Below are 20366 nucleotides of genomic sequence, written 5' to 3' on the forward strand. Positions count from 1 at the left end.
GCGCCGTTAAAATGAAACTCTAGTGGCTGGAGTCAGGGCAGAGCGTGAGGGGAGCCAGTGCTGGCTGGTTTGCTTTTAACCCGGCGGGAGCGCTCGACAGAGCGGAGCTAACTGGACTCTCGGACGGGCCCCCATCCCGAGGCTGCAGCAGCTTCGGTTCCAAGCCCGACCGCAACCGAGCCCGAGTCCCGGCCCCTGAGGGGATCTCTCCCTGCAGACCAGTGGGACCCCGAAACTTGAACGCAATACCCAACCCCCTTTTTATGCGGCCCCCCCGGTCACTTCCCCACCTCTCTCCCAACGCGTTCTTTTCCCCCCCCCCCTCTCCATTCCCCCTCCTTCGAAGGACACAAAAGTGGTTTCCTCGGAAGAATTTGGAGGCAATGAGAGCTTTTCTCTTTGGAGAGCAAGTGTGTAGAAGAGATTTTTGGGAAGCCGCTTTTTAGCACCTCTGCCCTCCACCCCCCCCAAGCCTCTCTGTACCTCTCCGAGGAGAAGAGCCCACAGATTGAACGTTGGGGGCGGGGGGCGTTTTGCTCAGTGCCGGAGGAGGAGCGGGGGAGAGGACAGGACCCCCGTCCTCGTCCTGGCAGTTGGCTGGACTCGTACCGGCCGTTGGAAACGCCGAAGTATATTTCCGAGTGGGACTTTTACAGAGAGAGAGAGATATATATATTAGATTTTTAAATAGCAGATAAAGGTATATATGCTTTCTATATATTTCCTGACGACCTGCCCGTGACAGCGCGATGTACAATACCGTGTGGAGTATGGACCGCGATGACGCAGACTGGAGGGAGGTGATGATGCCCTATTCGACGGAACTGATATTTTATATTGAAATGGATCCTCCAGGTACTTGGGAGAAAAAGATAATCTTGCGATGGGTCTGATTTGTGTTTAACAAGACCTTGGTGATGTTTTCAGGGCAGAAGTATTCTTGGGTGCGCTGGGTGCGGGATGAGGGGCAGATTTGCAGTTGGAGCTGCAGTAAAGCTGCTTCTGCTTTACACGTTTAAAGTTTGCAGTTAGGACCCCGATCCTATTGTCCTGAGAGGGTGGGGGTGGGGGCCTGGGGTGGGGGTGGGAGGAGAGATCCGTTTCTTTTACTTCTTCGCCTTTGCTGGTCGTTCGGGTTTTTGTCTTGCCCTCCCCCCCCCCCCGGTCTTTTTCTTTCTTTCTTTTTTTTTTTTTTCCAATTAAAGATTCTTCTACCTGCAAAGGATGCTTTGTATCCCAGTCTTGAAGTCGGTCTTTCCCTTTGAGGAAATTCTTTAAGGCTTGTCATTTCATTCGTTTGTCTCTTTGGTTCGCTATGTTTTACCTTCGTTAACTTCTGAAACACGGTTGCCTGTGTGATTATTCGTTTTGAGGGACCCCCCCCCCTTTTTCTCCCACGGAAACCAAATGCCGGTTAGTGATTTTCAGGGATTGGGCGTTTTTATTCAGTCACGGCCTTACTCTGAGGTTTTTCGTTTCAGAATATAGTAGCTCAGGGAGATCTACGTGCTCTGTTTTATTACTCTTTAATTTATGGTGATTTAACTTAATTTATGGGATAGGGTTTAATGTAACTTCAATTCTTGGAGTTAAAAAGGAAGACCCTTCCTTGTTTTGTGTGAATATATGTGACGTGTACATATATGTGTTAGGTTTGAGTACACATAATGTAAAGAATACATAACATGTATTTTTACTTGAGAGCTTTGTCTGAGACCCTTACAGACATTTTGTGTGTCTGTCTGGAAAGGAAAATGGAAAAGTTGGGTAATTTTTTTTGTTTAAAGTCTACCCCATTTTATGGTTATTAGCTGTCAGATTTTCAGATTCTGTTTGCAGTTATAGACAGTGCTTTATGTAATGATTTTGAATACAAGTAGAGGGCCTTTGTGACTCCTTATGTTTGTTGAGGATGAATTTATATCTTTAAAAACGTGTTACAGCTAACCTATAGAATAAATTGTGTGTCATTGGGGAATTGCAATTATCATAAGACTATGTATTTTTGGAAACCTTTAAAAGGATTTGAGCCCATGAAACTGTAATGAAGTGGAATTGTCTTATAGAATGTGTGTAGAAATTATTTCCTGTGTCCTTGTGAACAGTGAATTATCCTTTTTGTTTTTTTTTTCAATTAGTCCTAGAATGTTAAATGATTTTATACTAAAAACTAATGCTAATATTGAATCGACTTTTTTCACTTTTAATGATCACTTAGGATTTTTTCTTTTCCCTTTATTTGCTTTTACAATTGTGACTGCAACCCAGATGCAGCTTTTCTGTATTTTGCAAAGTTTATAAGATTTGCCACCCATCTATTGTGTGTATTTTCCCCTTTGTTTCCCTCTAATGGTAAAGCTTCATTTCTATTAGATGCAAGTGTCATTCATGTAAGTGGAAATTCAGCACTTCACTGGTTCTTCTCCTGTAAAAAGTAAGGTCAATAATTCAGGATTTATGTTATTATAAGAATTATGTATTCAAACTACTTTAGAATCATACTGTATCATATAGTATCTTGCCTTGCAGACATACAAAGGGAATTTGTTGGGCGGAGAGGTGAGTGAGGAGGAGGGGAGAAAATGAAGAAGGCACTGATATTTGAAAAATATGGGCCTGGTAGAAATATTGACTGAGTTGAGTTGTTCAAAAACGATTTTACGAAAAGTTGGTTATTGTTAATTTGTCTAGGGATGTAGGTCTTACAAGATTGTATTGAAAATTCCGATCTGAACTTTGTGTATCCCATGGAAATAAACTTTTGAGTTTAAAATGTTCATCTTTAAATGAAAATTAGCATACTGAGTTTCTAGTCAGGATATTGAAAGTATGCATATGCTGTTCTTTATTACCCATTTGGTAGACTTAATGTAGAGTACAGTTATTCCTAACGGCTTTTTAAAAAAGCACACTCGAGTATGCTGAAATATTGCCTATAGAGTGAATGTTTTTTAATGTAAATAATGTGAATTCCAGCCTTGTTTTGTGTGATAAATTAAGTTTGAAACGTTCAAAGCTAAGTAAATTATTAGGGAAGAGGCTGCAGCGTGGCTTGGATCTGTCTTTTTCCTAGTTCCTATCCCAGGTCAAGCTCGGATGATTTCCGGCCTGGACTGGTGTGCTGGTGCCCTCAGTGCTCTCCCCTTGCTTCTACTTTCTCTAATCCACGGTATTATTAAAGCATCATTGAATGATTTGCTTTCCAATGGTAGATCTTCCAATGACTTATTTTTTTAGTATTAATTTTTTTTGGCCGCATCCTCAGCACATCACAGTTCCCAGGCCAGGGATCGAACCCTCACCGCAGCAGTAATCAGAGCCACAGCAGTGACAATGCTGGATGCTTAATTTGCCAAGCCATCAGGGAACTCCTTCCAGTGACTTTGAAAACCTCCCAATGACTTCTTTTTGCCTGCTGGAAAAAGCCCCAGATTGCTTAGCCTGTCATGTAAGTCCCTCTATTTTTGCTTCCACCCTAATTTTCCAGTCTCTTCGACTCCTGGATTTCATCACGAGTTCTGTGGAAGCTATTTTGTACTTGCCGTTCCTTGACCGTGTGCTTTTTCCTATTCCTGGGATGGCCTTTAACTTTGGGTTCAAATCTTATATACGTTAAAGCCCCTGGTTAGATGCCTTCTTTGCCAGCATGGATGTCCTCTGATTCCTTCTTTTGGAAGGCATCCTTCCTCCCCTTTTCCTCCCTCTTCTAGTATTTCTCGGATAGAACTTCCATCCTGTCAAGAGTAGCTTCTGCATTTATTCATGTGTATGTCCTCTTTTGGACTATTCTCTCGCCAGATTATGAGTTTTTTCGCTTGAGGTAGACAAGTTAACGCATATGTGTTGAATTAATAAATACCGAAGGAGCTTTGCTTCTTTCCAGCCTTAAAGTGCTTTTCTGCTTGAAGTCCTTGGTCACCTCTTTCCTCAGCTCTTGCAGTAGAACATGGTTAAATAACTTTCAAATTAGTCAAACTAGTTGTTGACTTAGTTTCCTTAACTGTAGTGTTAATATTACAGTTTATAAAATATGACTTTCATCTTAATTTCATTTATTATTTTTATTTTGTCTTTTTAGGGACTACTCGTGGCATATGGAGGTTCCTAGGCTAGGGATGGAATTGGAGCTGTAGCCGCTGGCCTACACCACAGCCATAGCAATGCCATATTCAGGCCAAGTCTGTGACCTGCACCACAGCTCACGGTAATGCTGGATCCTTAACCCCCTGAGCAAGGCCAGGGATTGAACCTGTGTCTTCATGGATACTAGTCAGATTCATTTCTGCTGAGCCACGACGGGAACTCCTCAACTTAATTTTAGGCTGAACCACAAATGCAAAGTTTTTAAGCTGTTGCTTCTAGGGACCTCAAAAACTCTCCTTCCAAGGTGTTTCTCTCCAGCCTATATTTTCAGAAACTACCGTTTCCGTGCATTCTGAAGGTTTCTTTTGTTTTTTTTTTTTCTTTTTTGGCTGCACCCACAGCACATGGAAGTTCCTGGGCCAGGGATCAAATCCGAATTGTAGCCGCAACCTACGCAGCAATGCCATATCCTTAACCCACAGTGGGAGCTCCTGAAGTTTTCTAATAACTGCACAGATTGCTAAATCTCTTACAACTAACTGAGAATGTAAGGATGGGATCCAAATGAGACTTTGATGTCTTAATTTTTATGTATTTCTCAGAAATATTGAAGTGTTTATATGAAACAAAACTTTTTATTTTGGAAATGTCGATTATGGTACAGAGAATTGCTTATAAGCATCTTGGTTAGTCCTGCTGTGATTTGGGAAGAAGGATTATTCCATAACAGGGCAGTTGCTGGATAGGCCTCTCGGAGAGCCCTGCCTTTGGTATAGGAGCTATTAGAGGATTACCGATATATGACTGATCATAAACTAATGGATACAAATCTTGTAAAGGTTGTCTGTAGACTTTTTTTTTTTGTTCTTATCAAGACGAATTCATGAAATTATCTGTAGGGCAACATTTCTTCAGTGATAATTAGAAAATTAAAAATTCAATTGGGGAGTTCCTTTCGTGAAATGAATCCGACTAGGAACCATGAGGTTGCGGGTTCGATCCCTGGCCTTGCTCAGTGGGTTAAGGATCCAGCATTGCTGTGAGCTGTGGTGTAGGTTGCAGATTCAGCTTGGATCCAGCATTGCTGTGGCTGTGGTGTAGGCTGGCAGCTGTAGCTCCGACTGGATCTGGGAACCTCTGTGTGCCGCGTGTGCAAGTAAAAAAGCCACAACAATTTAATTGTTTGGCAAAACACAAATATAGGAAGGTCTAGAAAAGTGGTTCTCATTTTGGGGTGGGGGGTCTCAATACACTTTTTATATTCTTTTTTTTTTTTTTTTTTTGGCTGTACCCATGGCATGTGGAAGTTCCTGGGTCAGGGATTGAGTCTGTGCCACAGCAGTGACAATGCCAGAACCTGCTACATCATCAGGGAACTCCCTCAACACCCCTTTTATACTCAGTTTTTTTTTTTTTTTTTGTCTTTCTGTCTTTTCTAGGGCTGCACCCACGGCATATGGAGGTTCCCAGGCTAGGGGTCTAATCAGAGCTGTAGTTCCCAGCCTATGTTACAGCCACAACAACTTGGGATCCGAGCCGTGTCTGCGACTTACACCACAACTCATGGCAACACCAGATCCTTAACCCACTGAGCGAGGCCAGGGATCGAACCTGCAACCTCATGGTTCCTAGTTGGATTCGTTAATCACTGAGCCACGACGGGAACTCCACCCCTTTTATACTCTTAAAAGTTATTAAGGATCTCAAAGAGTTTTTCTTTAAGTAGGTTATGTCTATTGAAATTTAATGTATTAGAATAAAACTGAGAAGTTAAAATTTAGAAATAATAAAGTATTACATGTTAATATAACTTTAAAGTGAGAAGATAGTTATATTTTTCAAAAAACATAGCGAAGAGAGTGGTATCATTTTATGTTTTTGCAAATAACTTTAATGATGTTTGGCTTTTCAGTCTGTAATGTCAGGCTTAATAGAAGACATATAAATTCCCAAGTCTGCTCCTATATTCAGTCTATTGAGGCATCACAGGTCATAGCCTCTGGAAAACTCCACTGCAGGAGTTCTTGTGGCTCAGTGGAAACGAATCTGACTAGCATCCATGAGGATGTAAGTTCGATCGATCCCTGGCCTTGCTCAGTGGGTTAAAGATCCGGTGTTGCCGGGAGTGGTGGTGTAGGTCACAGACAAGGCTCAGAGCTGGCGTTGCTGTGGCTGTGGTGTCGGCTGGCAGCTACAGCGATGATTCAGCCCCTAGCCTGGGAACCTCCATATGCCGTGAATGCAGCCCTAAAAAGACCAAAAAAAAAAAAAGAAAAGAAAACGCTACTGAACAATTGTGAGAGAACGAGAGTACAGAAGGCAAGTAATATCTAGTAACACTCTGAAAATACTTTTGACTTCTTGGACCCTCTGAAAAGGTTTTGGGGTCCCTCAGGGGTCTCTGGACTACACTTTGAGAACTATTGATTTGGTAGTTACCTGATAGAGTTTTTTGGTCAACCTGGTAAAGTATCTTCTGACTTTTTTTTTTTTTTGTCTTTTTAGGGCTGCTCTCCTGGCATGTGGAGGTTCCCAGGCTAGGGGTCTAATCGGCGCTGTAGCTGCTGGCCTACACCACAGCCACAGCAATGCGGGATCCGAGCCGCGTCTGTGACCTACACCACAGCTCACGGCAACACCGGATCTTTAACCCACTGAGCGAGGCCAGGGATTGAACCCGCAACCTCATGGTTCCTAGTTGGATTTGTTAACCACTGAGCCATGACGGGAACTCCCATTCTGGTAAAATTTAAAGTAACATTTTGGTAGAGAAGTAGCATACTCTCACTGAGACTGGAGAGCGTATCTAATGAGAGACACGACACACTGAAGAAATAGGTCACCTGCCACCATGTGGTCCTTACTGTTAGCAGATTGGGTATTCTGCTTCTGTGGTTGAATTTTTCTTTATAACTGAACATTTGATGGGTTCATCTTATATAAATGCTTCTCCTGTGTGCAGTAAGATATTTCTTTTATGATCTAGGTATCACTTTTTAATGATATTGTAGTGTAGGACAAATGTTAATATAATCAAATGATGTAAAAGCTATGCCAACTTTTTCTGCATATTCTTATTAAAAAAGATTAGTCATTGCTTTCATTTAATGTATTATAGTTTATAGTATATCCAACTATTTCATTAGAAGTATAGTGAGTCTTCATTGTATAATACTTTTAAAATTTATTCTTTTTATTTTCATGGTGAATACCTTTATATTTTTCTTAGAATGTAGAAAAGATTGGACATGTGTATGGTCACTATTTAACAAGGTTGATAGAAAAATAATTACAAATATGTCTATGTGATAGAATATATTGTTTATTGCTATTAAAGGGGAGTGTAGCCTGAATCTAGTAGGAAGAACATAGGTTTTAGAAATAGATGGTAGCTTTCCAAATCTAGCTTTGCTTCTTACCCTGCCCAAACTTTTGTGGCTACTGCTTAACCTCTTTGTTCACGTTCTCTTTTGTAAAATTGAGCTAATACATACCTTTCACAGTTGTTCTGGGAATCAGAAGTATTCTATCTATGTCTAGCATAGTGTTTGTGGCACATGGTATGTACTCAATTCATTTTAGTTTATATCTGAAAACATATTGATAAATAATTATCTCAACTTTACCTCTTTGGATATTCTTGCAGTCAAAATCTTTTGAGCTATCTTACCCCATTCTTCTCCTCATCCTCAACATTAAACTGGGGCTGTTTTGTTTTTGGAAGATTCTCTAGGGTCTTTTCTAGTTCCGGCATCTCATAAATCTATGGAAATAGCATGCTAAGTCATTTTTTCCTTTTAGTTTCTGTTGCCCTTGTTCCTCATTGCCTTGCATTTGAAATAATTTGTAATGAAGGTAATAGTTGCCAACATTTGTTGAGTAGTTGTTACAGACCAAGCACTATTTTTTTTTTTTTTTTAAGGCTACACCCACAGCACATGGAAGTTCCCAGGCTAGCTGCTGGCCTACACCACAGCCACAGCAACACAGAATCTGAGCCGTGTCTGCGACTTACACCACAGCTCATGGCAATGCTGGATACTTTAACCCACTGAGCGAGTCCAGGGATTGAATCTGGGTCCTCACGGATACTAGTTGGGTTTGTTACCACTGAGCGATGATGGGAACCCCCGACCAAGCACTCTGTTAAATGCTTTCACGTGTACTATTTCTTTTAGCCACACAACAACCTTATAAAATAGGAACTATTATTATCCCACCTTACAGCTAGGAAACAGAGACTTAACTGTATTAACGGACTTATTCAGTGCCTCACAGCTAGCAAGCAGCAGAGCAGGTCTGTCTGCCTGACTCTAACGCCCAGGTTCTGAACCAGTACCTCCACACTGGTTGCTTTGTTTGTAATTTCTTCTTCCCCTCCACTGTAAGTGCATTCTGAATTCTTCAGCCAGGTTAATTCTATTGAAATGGTATTTTCATTGTCTTGCCACGCTGTTTAGAAATAATTAGCAGCTTTCCGTTTTTTTTAAGCAGAGGCCATATTCTTCCCCTTGGCATACATACCTTTTAGTGATATGGTACCAATTTATATTTCCGGCTTAATGACTAATCCTCTAGTCTCATTTCTCTTCTTGCCCAAGTCCTTGCTCATCCCCTCAATATACCTTGCTTATTTCTATCTCCAACCTTTGACTTGTGCTGCTGCTGCTTCTTTTTTTTTTTTTTTTTTCTTTTTAAGGCTGCACATGTGGCACATGGAGGGTCTCAGGCTAGGGGTCTAATCGGAGCTATAGCTGCCGGCCTATGTCACAGCCGCAGCAACGCCAGATCCGAGCCGAGTTGGTGACCTGCACCACAGCTCACGGCAACGCCGGCTCCTTAACCCACTGAACAAGGCCAGGGATTGAACCTGAAACCTCGTGGTTCCTAGTTGGATTTGTTTCTGCTGCGCCATGATGGTAACTCCTGCTTATGCTGCCTCTTATGTTAGATTATTCCTCTCCTACCCCTGTCTTCAAATCAGGATCCTTTATAAGTCATTCTTCTTTTCTTCCTCCAAAAATTCTAGGAGTTCCCTGATAACCTAGTGGTTAGGATCCGGTGTTTTCACTGCTGTGGCTTGGGACACCACTGTGATGTGGGTTCCATCCCTAGCCTAGGAGCTTCTGTGTGCCATGGGCAAAGCCAAAAAAAAAAAAATACTTCTAGCACTGAACCCCTTAATCATCTAGGGCTATGTTCTGTTATTTTGACACAAAATCATGTTATAATATGGTATTAATTATTTCATGAATACAGGTATCTCCCCAAAATAAGCTTCTTGAGGTCAAACTATTGTATTTCTTTTGTATATTTTTTTCCTCAAAACACCCAGTGTCCAAATATTTTTGTTAGGCCTGTGGACTCAACCAGCTTCATTTTGTGACTTGTTTCAAAATGTTGATATTATTTATTATCAATATATGAACTTTATATATAGATTATTTCTTCTAACAAAAAATGGAAAAATGTGAGACTTAATATTATCAGCAAGGTTTTATGGTTTTGTGTAAAATCATTTTTGAAATTTTAAAGAATTGAAAGTAAGTATTTGGGAGTTCCTGTTGTGGCTCAGTGGGTTAAGAACCTGACTAATATCCATGAGGATGTGGTTTGGTCCCTGGCCTCGCTTTGTGGGTTGAGGATTCGGCTGTTGCAGTGTAGGTTGCAGATGTGGCTTGGATCCCACATTGCTGTGGCTGTGGTATAGGCCAGCAGCTGTAGCTCCGATTTGCCCCCTGGCCTGGAAACTTCCATGTGCCATAGGTGCAGTCCCTAAAAAGAAAAAAAAGAAGTAAGTAGTAAGTTTTTGGAAGTTTGTTAGGCTAGCTTTATACAGCATTGGATGTATAAACGTAGATGTAGATTTACCTAATATGTTACTATACCAATTAAATTTAGGTTATGTAGAGATAACAAGGTAAGGTCAACCATAGAGCCTTATAAAATGAGTTTCCTTCCAACCCCAACTCCCCTGGGCTGATTAAAAACTAGCTCCCTGGATCCTCGGGATATTCCTTGGGTGTGGCACTAAAATAAAGGCAAAAATTCAAACGCTGTGTCAAAATTTAAAATTTGTGTATAAATTGTTTTGGAGAAGATCTTATTGAAATGATTGTGCCAGGAAAATATTGCATTAGAATTTGTTCTTTCATAGGAATGCTTTTTAATTTTCTAACCCTACAGCAGAGTCACTCAGCATGGTATAATTCATGTTAAACTTCTAATATGTATTTGTAGAATTAACTACAAACTTTTTTTCTGAGATTAGTTCTGGGCTATGTTTTATTTAAAAGTATATAGTTAGATGTATTCAGCTGCAAGCTGCAGAACCTAATTCAACATGGCTTAAGAAATAAGAAATTTTATCTTCTCATAAAATAGGCTTCAGGGTTGGTTGATGATAGCAGTTCAACAGTGTCAGTAAAAACCCATATTCATTCCATTGCTCGATTCTGCTGCTCTCCTTTGGTCTGGCTTCTGGGTATCACATCTATACACACAACTTCTAAAAGAAGGAAAATGTTTCTTCCTGTGCCTCTCTTTTCAGAGAGAGGAAACTTTCTCCAAAAGCCTCTAGCAGACTTCTTTCACACCTTTTTGGCCAGAATTGGGTCATATGTCCATTCCTGACCTGGTCACTAGTGACTACTTATTGACCTAACCATATTCATGCCTAAATCTGGAGTGGCGTTGACCATTATATTGGGGAAGGAAGGAGAGGATGAATTCTGGGTAGGCAAACCACAGTGGCCACTCTGGGAAGTAATTTGGAGAATGGTAGTTCTTTTCAAAGTTCTCATCTTTGTGCTTGGAAATAAAAAGCATCAGTGAGGAGTTCCCGTCGTGGTGCAGTGGTTAACGAATCCGACTAGGAACCATGAGGTTGCGGGTTCGGTCCCTGCCCTTGCTCAGTGGGTTAAGGATCTGGCGTTGCCGTGAGCTGTGGTGTGGGTCGCAGACACGGCTCAGATCCTACATTGCTATGACTCTGGTGTAGGCCAGTGGCTACAGCTGTGATTAGACCCCTAGCCTGGGAACCTCCATATGCCGAGGGAGTGGCTCAAGAAAAGACAAAAAAAAAAAAAGCGTCAGTGAGTAAATTTTCTTTCTTTTCCAAAACTAAAATCTAGTTAGCACAATTGACGTATTATGAAATGTAGAATGATTCATGGTTTGAATGACTAGCCTTCAAAATTAGGACACTTGAAGTAACCCATAGATCATGTCTTTCAGTTAAAATGTAACCGGTGGGAAATTTAGAGGCAATTTAGGTAGGGTTGTTCAGAGAGTCAGATTACCCTCTGCCGCTTCCCAGCATGTATCATTGGGCAGTTTACTTAGGTTTTCATTTTTTCCTCACCTAAAAAGTGGGGATGATGATGGCCCTAGCTCAGCAGGATCGTGGTGAGAATTTAGTGCAGTAACAACTGTAAAGCGGCTGACGTGGTGTCCCGATCATATTAAGCATCCGTAAACGTTTTTGTTTATATGTATTAATTAACTCCTGTTTTTCAACAAGGTATTTTATTGCCAGGTACTTTTTTAGGTATAGTAGTGAACAGAACAGCAAAATTCCCAGCATTCATGGAGTACACGTTTTCAAGGAAGGTGAGAGAGCAAGGAATAAACAGATTCATAGTGAAATACATAGTGATGGTGATAAACGATACAGAGAAAAAGCAGAGAACAAGAATAGAGTGCTGGATGGGAAAACTGCTATTTTATTTTGTTTCAGGCCATGCCGGCAGCATGCAGAAGCCCCTGGGCGAGCAGTGACAATGCTGGATCCTAAACCGCCAGGCCACTAGGAAATTCCAGGGAACTGCTATGTTATTTTTTTGTTTATTATTATTATTTTTTTGCTTTCTAGAGAGGCACCCATGGCATATGGAGGTTCCCAAGCTTGGGGTCTAATCGGAGCTATAGCTGCGGGCCACATCTAGAACAGTGCCAGATCTGAGCCAGGTCTGTGAGCTACACCACAGCTCATGGCAACAATGGATCCTTAACCCACTGGGCGAGGCCAGGGATCGAACCCGCAACCTCATGGTTCCTAGTTGGATTCGTTTCTGCTGCGCCACGAGGGGAACTCTGGGAACTGCTGTTTTAAATGGTAGCATGGGGAGGGCCTGACCTAAAGGAAGTGAGGGAACTATAGCCATGTAGCTATTTGGAAGGTGTGGGGGCGGAGAGGGTGCTCAGAGACTTACTCTGAGGCAGGAATGGCCTGTGTCGTGCATTCAGGGATCATCTAGGCGGCCGGTGTGGCTGGAGGGGAATGAGGGCAAAGTAGTAAGAAGCGAAGACAAGTAGTGGTGTGGATGGTGGGGAAGACCGTGGAGGACATGGTGAGAACTCTGGCTTTGGACACTTGGAGTCTCATGTGGCGCAGAGGGCCCAGGAGACTGCAGTGACTTGGGCTGCTGCCGTGGTGCAGGTTTGATCCATGACTGGAGAACTTCCCCATGCTGTGGGCACAGCCAAAAAAAGGAGCCTTGACTGAGCAATATAGCCAGTATTTTATGCTAACTGTAAATGAAGTATAACCTTTAAAAATTGTGAGTCCTATACTATACACCTGTAACTTAACATAATATTACGCATCTCCTATGCTTCAGTAAAAAAACTTGGTAGAGATGAGAAACCATCCAGATGTATTGCCTAATGATACAGTATGGTTCCTAGCTTGAAAGGGTCATTGTGGCTGCTGGTGGAAGTGGAGAAACAGGTTAGGAGACTACTGCAGTAAGCAAGCTGGGGTGGAGGTGGCTTGGATAAGTGCTGACGTGGCGGTAAATGGTTGGATGCTGAGTACTGTGACCGGTTATATAGCATGTCATGTCCAAGCTGACTTCGTTGCTTTATTTTATAATTTCTTTAAACATACTTTAGTAAATAAAATAACTTTTAAAATGATGTCAAAACTATATATTTTTGATGAATTTTTCTTTTTTGAAGTGTTTGATTTCTAATCTCTGACATCTGAGTGCAAACCAGCATAATATGTGTCCTTAGTTATTTGGTGAAGGTGTACTTGTGAGTTGCTTTGATAAACATTACCACATAAATCTAGACTGTACTAAAATTTGAAAGTAATTTTGAGGAGTTCTTGTGTGGCTCACTGAGTTGAGGATCTGATGTCACTGCAGCAGCTTGGGTTGCTGCTGTACCACGGGTTTGATCCCTGGCCCAGGGACTTTCACATGTCATGGTGCAGCCAGCTCCCCCCCCCAAAAAAAAAAAACCCAAAAACATACAAACAATAAGGTAATTTTGAAAAGAAAATTATCTTAATAGTTCTCAGTTTCTATAGTGGGCTATGAAAGAGAGAAGAAATTAAAGAGAGAGAAGACTTGGCATATGTATTACATTTTACTTTATGTGCTAAAGTTGTTCATATTTTACTTATTTTTAAAATTTTTATTATTTTATTTTTTTGGCCACACCAGTGGCATGTGGAAGTTCCTAAGCCAGGGATTGAATCCGAGCCACAGCTGTGACCTGTGCCACAGCCGTGGCAGTGATGGGTCCTTAAACCCACTGTGATGGGCTGGGGATACAACCCTCGCTGCTGCAGACACAACACCAGATCCTTGACTTGCTGCACCACCTCGGGAACTCTTCTGTTGGTATTTTAGAATAATTAAAATATATGTGTTTTCGCTTATTAGTGGAATGCTTATGTGCTTGAATGTAGATGTTGCTTTGAAATAGGTAAGTGCTGATTACTGTTTAGGGCTCTGGACTCGGGCTTCTTGGATTCCCAGTTCTAGCCCACTCCACTTCTGGCCTGTGACCCTGGACAGTTTTCCAATCTGTGTAGCAGGGAGAAGAGTACTAACCCCACTGTAGGGCATATTGAGAATTACATGAATTAATACATGCAAGACAGAGCAGGAATCTGTTGTTGTTATTTTTATTATTATTAAGCTGGGTTGCTTTGTGAGATATCGTCTCTTTTCCATTCAGAGGCTGCACCAACCTAACAGTTCAGTGAAATTGAAAAGTAATTTAAATCTTTATTTCAGCATCTGAAAAATGTCAAAGCAGATTACATTTGTGCCATATTGTATTATGACTTAAAATCTTATTTCTCCATTTTTGATCTTTGCATGGTTGATCCCAAACTTTCTTCTATATTTTATTAATTTAACTTAATTTTTTGGCCTTGCCCGCAGCATGTGAAAGTTCCTGGGCCGGGGTTTGAACCTACACCATAGCTGCAACCAGAACCACTGCAGTGGCAACTCTGGATCCTTAACCTGCTGTGCCACAAGGGAACTCCCTTCCTTCTCTCTTTTAAAACTTGCCAGACTTTCTCATAGCAACTTGAACAGTCTCATTGCTTTTGTTTCTTTCTTCTCTTTCTCAGACTTACTAAATTCTCTTCCAGGAGTATCTGTTTCCCTTTAAAACTCTCTGCCTATTTCACTACTTTGATTTGTATAATAAGGGCCAAGAACCAAGGGAGTAAAGAAAAGAAGCTATGAATACTCACACAGCAGCATTTGATTTTGTCGCAGTTATCTGCCATAGAGGGTATAACATGTTTGGCTTTTAGAATTTGCTTGTTGTAAGACATTAGTTCAGGACTTGGGGTTTAGTCTTTCTCCTAGTAGTCGTGAGCTCTGAGACAGCTATAACATGTGTCTGACTGCGATTGACCTAGGCCTCTCTTTATTCTTAGGAATCAACCATGGACATTTAGAGTAGAGTTGCCAGATTAAATACAAGCAGTATGTCCCATGCAATACTTGGGACATCTTTATACTAAAAAGTTATTCACTATTTATGTGAAATTCAAATTTAATTGGGTATCTTTTATTTTTATTTGCTCAGTTTGGGAACCCTAATTTAGAGGGAGGATAGGCAGTTGACTAGACAGTGTTTCCTAGAACATTCTTCCCATGGAGAGCGATGTGTAGGGATGGATGTGTAATTTGATGTAGTGGATATCAGGATACTTTGCGTTTTAGTAACAAAAAGTCTACCTTAAATTGGTTTAAACTAAGAGAACTTATGGGTGCACGTAATTGAAAAATTCGAAGGAAACGAGAGTCGCAGCGTGGTTTGATCAAAGCTATCAAGCTTCGGCCCTGCTTTTCTGCATTTCTCATGGTTCTACCGTATGTCAGCTTTTCTCTCCGGCTGGCTTTCCTGCTAGTACAGGATGACTGCCGTTGCCTCCTAAAACAACACGTTTCCTCAGCTCTGGGGGGAAAGGATACTTCCCACAAATAAAACACAAGAATCCTGCGTTTGGCACTAATTAGACTATTCCTGTGTTTCAAGGGATCATTGTCTTAAAAATCTGGATTCCTTCAACTGTTAATTTTAGCTTTCTCTGTCTAGACCAGTGGCTTGTAAACTTGAGAGTGCTTCAGAACTACCTGGAGGACTTGTGAAAACACAGATTGCTAGGCCTTACCCCCAGAGTTTCTGATTCAGTGGGTTTGGGCTTGGGTTCTAAAAACGCGTATTCGTAACAAGTTTTCAGATGTTACTGATCGGGCTGGTCTGCAAGGGACACTTAGAGGACTGCTGCTGTGGGGTTCAGGACCTTAATCTTGGAACTGAGGAGGGAGTCCATCCTGCATGAACTCAACCCGTGTGGGGAAGGAACACACTGAATGTTTTTGAGGAGATAATTACAATGTCCACTGAAGACGATTGTTTGCTGTTTTTTTGCCTTTCCAGCTTCCCTTCCCTCTTATTTTAGGTGACAGTTTTCTGATTTTTGTCTTGGAACCACTCCTCTCCTCCCTCTAACCCATTGGCTCTAAAGGTGGACATGTGACCCAGGCCTAGCCAATAGGATGGCTGTGTTTGCCTGGCCACAGTGATTAGGCTAGGAGTTAATAGGGCGGTGATCTTTGTAATGATGTAGCACATTCCTATACATTACTGCTTACCGTCCTGGCAAGTGATGTAATGATGGCATAACCATCATTATGGTTATGGAGCTCAGACTGTAATTAAGGAATACCCAAATGTAAATGAACACATGCAGTACTTCTTTTTATAACTCCCTTCCTTTCTCTTGGCTTTATCGTCTGATATACATTTCCATTATATACTGTATCGCCTGCTTTATAATCCTTAACCACACTTATTAGTTGTTTAGCATCTTTAGATTATAAATTCCATCAGGATAAGAGCTGAATCCATAATTAACTGCTGGGTCTCTAGTTCCTAACACTGTCTCTGGCATATAGAGGTACTCAGAAAATATTGGTTGAATGAATGTTTTAAGTATAGTATTAGAAAAGTGTATAGGTGTTCCTGTTGTGGGTTCAATCCCTGGCCTTGCTCAGTGGGTTAAGGATCCAGAATTGCTGCAAGCTGTGGTATAGGTCAAGGATATTGGTCAGATCTGGCATTGCTGTGGCTGTGGTGTAGGCTGGTGGCTTAGGCTCTGATTAGACTCCTAGCCCGGGAAATTCCATATGCCTCAAGTGAGGCCCTAAGAAAAAAAAGAGACCAAAAAACAACAAAAAAAAAAGAAAGAAAAAGGGAAAATGTATAAACAGAAGAGGTAATGATTGGTTTATTGGTGGCGTAGTGGAGAGGTAACAGCCTGGGTAAATGCACACACGGAGTTGGAGTTGTTAAAGCACCTTGGTCTATTTTGGCAACTGTAAGTAATTGAGCTTCGTTGAAACGTGGTGGTAGATGAGGCTGGAGAGATAGATAAGGGCCAATTCATGTAAGGCCCTGAATGTCGCACTTAGAGGTTGGGTTTTACTCTGGGCAGTTGGGAATCACTGGCTGATTGGTTTCAAGTAGAGAAAAGAATATGTTGGCCACGAAGTGAAAAATAGATTGGCAGAAAGCCAGATGGAAGAAGGTAAACTTTCTGGGAGGCTACTTCAGTAGAGATGAAAGAAGTTTATGAAAGCCTAAGGTAAAGAAAAAACCCAAAAATAGGGCGAGGGGGCAACCCTGTGCACGGAATTCATGTGGAATCATGGAGATTTTTACTGTAATTTCATTTTGTTTTAGCAACAGAGACATTGCATTAGCCAATCTTAACTACTGTATTGGAGCTGTAGCTGCCGGCCTCTGCCACAGCAGTAGCAACATGGGATCTGCTGTGACCTAGCTCGCGGCAACGCTAGATCCTTAACCCACTGAACGGGGCCAGGAATCAAACCCAAAATCTCATGGATGCTAGTCAGGTTTTTTTGTTTTTGTTTTTGTCTTTTCTATGGCTGCACCTGCAGCATATGGAGGTTCCCAGGCTAGGGGTCCGATTGGAGCTAGCCGCTGGCCTACGCCAGAGCCACAGCCAACGCCAGATCCAAGCCGCGTCGTGACCTACACCACAGCTCTCGGTGACGCCGGATCCTTAACCCACTGACCAAGGCCAGGGATTGAACCCGCAACCTCAGGGTTCCTAGTCGGATTCGTTAACCACTGCGCCAGGATGGGAACTCTGCTTGCTAGTCAGGTTTGTTGCTGCTGAGCCACAATGGAAACTCCCACGTACTGACTTTATATTTGTAACTAGGGATTGTATTTTTGTTTTCTCTCTTGTTTTTTTTAAAAAAGTGGAAATTAACTGCCTGTCCCCCCCGCCCCGCCACCCACAAAAAGCTTAAGGTAAGGTAGCAGTGAGAATGAGTAGGAGGTGGTTTAAAAAGTAGATCCAAGTTTCTCCTGTGATATGGCAGGTTAAGGATTCAGCATTGTCACTACAGTGGTTTGGGTTGCTGCTGAGGTATGGGTTCGATCCCTGGCCTGGGAACGTCTATGTGCTGTGGGTGCAGCCAGTTAAAAAAAAAGTAGAATTGATGTGACTTAGAGACTATCTTGAGAAAAGTCAAAGCCCCTGGAATGACTTTCAGTTTTTCTGGCTTACTGTACACTACGAGAGGCAACTTAAAGAGGGAGGACAGGGAGTTCCCCTTGTGGTGCACCAGAAAGGAATCTGACTAGGAACCATGAGGTTGCAGGTTCGATCCTTGGCCTTGCTCAGTGGGTTAAGGATATGGTGTTGTCTCGAGCTGTGATGTAGGTCGCAGATGCAGCTTGGATCTGGAGTTGCTGTGGCTCTGGTGTAGGCTGGCAGCTGTAGCTCCGATTATGCCTCCTAGTCTGGGAACAACCATATGCTGCGAGTGTGGCCTTAAAACGCAAAAAATAAATAAATAAATAAATAAATAGGAAGGACAGGTTTGGATAATATGGAGAAAAATATAAAGTATGCTTTATTTAGGGATTCTTAATAATCCTGGGAATATAGCAGTGAACAAGACAAAGTCCTTCCTGGAGTTCCCATCATGGCGCAGTGGAAACGAATCTGACTAGGAACCATGAGGTTGCGGGTTCGATCCCTGGCCTTGCTCAGTGGGTCAAGGATCCTGTCTTGCCATGAGCTGTGGTGTAGGTCGCAGATGCAGCTTGGATCTGGCGTTGCTGTGGCTGTGGTGTAGGCCAGAGGCTACAGCTCCAATTAGACCCCTAGCCTGGGAACCTTCATATGCTGTGGGTGTGGCCCTAAACAGACCTAAGACCAAAAAACAAAAACAAATCAAAAACAAAAAACGAAGTCCTTCCTTTATGGAGGAGGAAATACGACAGTAAAATGAATTGAGAAGTAACTATATGGTTATATTAGGTGAAGATAAAGGCTATAGAGGAAAAAAAAATACTGGCTCAGGGAGATGTAAGTTAGACAAGGAATTACTGTCTTATTTTGGATAGTCAAAGAGGCCTCACTGATAACGGTGATTTAACTTTCTTATCGTGAAATAAAATGTATACTAATAAGTATATAAAACATAAACATCCTTTGTACTGACTTCATATAAAGTGAACAGCCTTGTAACCATCTCTTTAATAAAGATGTTGAAGGAGTTCCCAACAAAGAACCTTGAGGACACAGGTTCAATCCCTAGCCTCACTCAGTGGGATAAGGATCCGGCGATGCTCTGAGCTGTGGTGTAGGTGGCGGACTCGTCTCGGATCTGGCATTGCTGTGGCTGTGGTGTAGGCGGGAAGCTGTAGCTCCCATTAGACCCTTAGCCTGGGAACCTCCACATGCCACAGGTGTGGCCCTAAAAAGCAAAATAAATAAATAAAATATAAATAAAAAAAAGACTTGCAGTTTGTAGAATGTGTATCTTAGCTTTTCTAGAGGATGGCAAGCTGTTTCCTTCTGTAGGAGCACGTGTTACCCTCCATCTACAGTCATCCTTAGTGTTGTCAGACACATTTTTGCAAACCGCATATGTAGCAGTATCTTATTGTGGTTTAAATTCATTTGCATTTTCTTTATTCCTGAGGAGGTTTATAATCTTTCATATCCTTATCTTTGGTTATCCTCTTATAACATGCTTGTGCAGGTTTTTTGCCCATTTTTCTGTTGGATTGTCTGTTTTTCCTTTTTCTTATTGATTTGTAGGAATTATAGATATGGGTATCAGTCCTTGTCTGTTACATGTGTTGCAGAGATTTTCTCTTAAGATGAAACTTTGAGCAGAGGCCTAATGGAAGTGAAGGAGTTAGCCATGGGGATAGCTGAATGAAGGGTAGGTAGTACAGGTAGAATAAACAGCAGTGACATACAAAGAAAGACCTTGAGACTGGAGTATTTTTCAAATGTTGCAGGAGCAGCAAAGGATGTTTACCTGAGGTTGGAAAGGAGAGAGGTAAGAGGTTCTCAGAAAAAAAAATTATGGAGCACGTGTTACTCTTCAAAATGTAGACTGTAAAGTCTGTTCCTTGTTATTATTACAAATGTGGCAAAGAGCCAGAATGTGATCCAGTGAAAAGAATGATTTGATGATGGGATGGTGGATAATTTTTGTCCTATATTTGTTATTATATATCAAAAACAATGTTAAAAGGACATTTATGCCGAGTTCCTGTCGTGGCTCAGTGGTTAACGAATCCGACTAGGAACCATGAGGTTTTGGGTTCGATCCCTGGCCTTGCTTAGTGGATTAAGGATCTGGCATTGCCGTGAGCTGTGATGTGGGTCTCAGATGCGGCTCTGATCTGGTGTTGCTGTGGCTCTGGCGTAGGCTGGTGACTACAGCTCCAGTTAGACCCCTAGCCTGGGAACCTTCAAATCCCTCGGGTACAGCCCTAGAAAAGACAAAAAAAAGAAGACATTTATGCTTCGCAGCAAAATTAGCACAACATTGTGAATCAACTATACTTTAATAAAAGTACATTTAAAATGAGAAAAGATTTGGGAGAAAAAAGATTTCAAGTAGATACTACAGTTAAAAAACTTAATCTTTTGGAGTTCCCTTGTGGTGCAGGGGGTTAAG

The 20366-nt window shown here is 41.7% G+C and overlaps 1 protein-coding gene across 1 annotated transcript in view; it reads left to right on the forward strand.

Moving 5' to 3' along the window:
* Window positions 1-24: 24 nt before the first annotated feature.
* PIK3R3 (phosphoinositide-3-kinase regulatory subunit 3) overlaps window positions 25-20366 on the forward strand; it is a 126185-nt gene continuing 105843 nt past the window's right edge. The window contains 1 exon segment of the mRNA XM_047789212.1: window positions 25-855. Within this exon segment, the coding sequence (XP_047645168.1) occupies window positions 750-855 (106 nt within the window). The 5' untranslated portion in view covers window positions 25-749.

Source organism: Phacochoerus africanus, chromosome 8, assembly GCF_016906955.1.
Source record: "Phacochoerus africanus isolate WHEZ1 chromosome 8, ROS_Pafr_v1, whole genome shotgun sequence".
NCBI classification, from domain to species: Eukaryota; Metazoa; Chordata; class Mammalia; order Artiodactyla; family Suidae; genus Phacochoerus; species Phacochoerus africanus.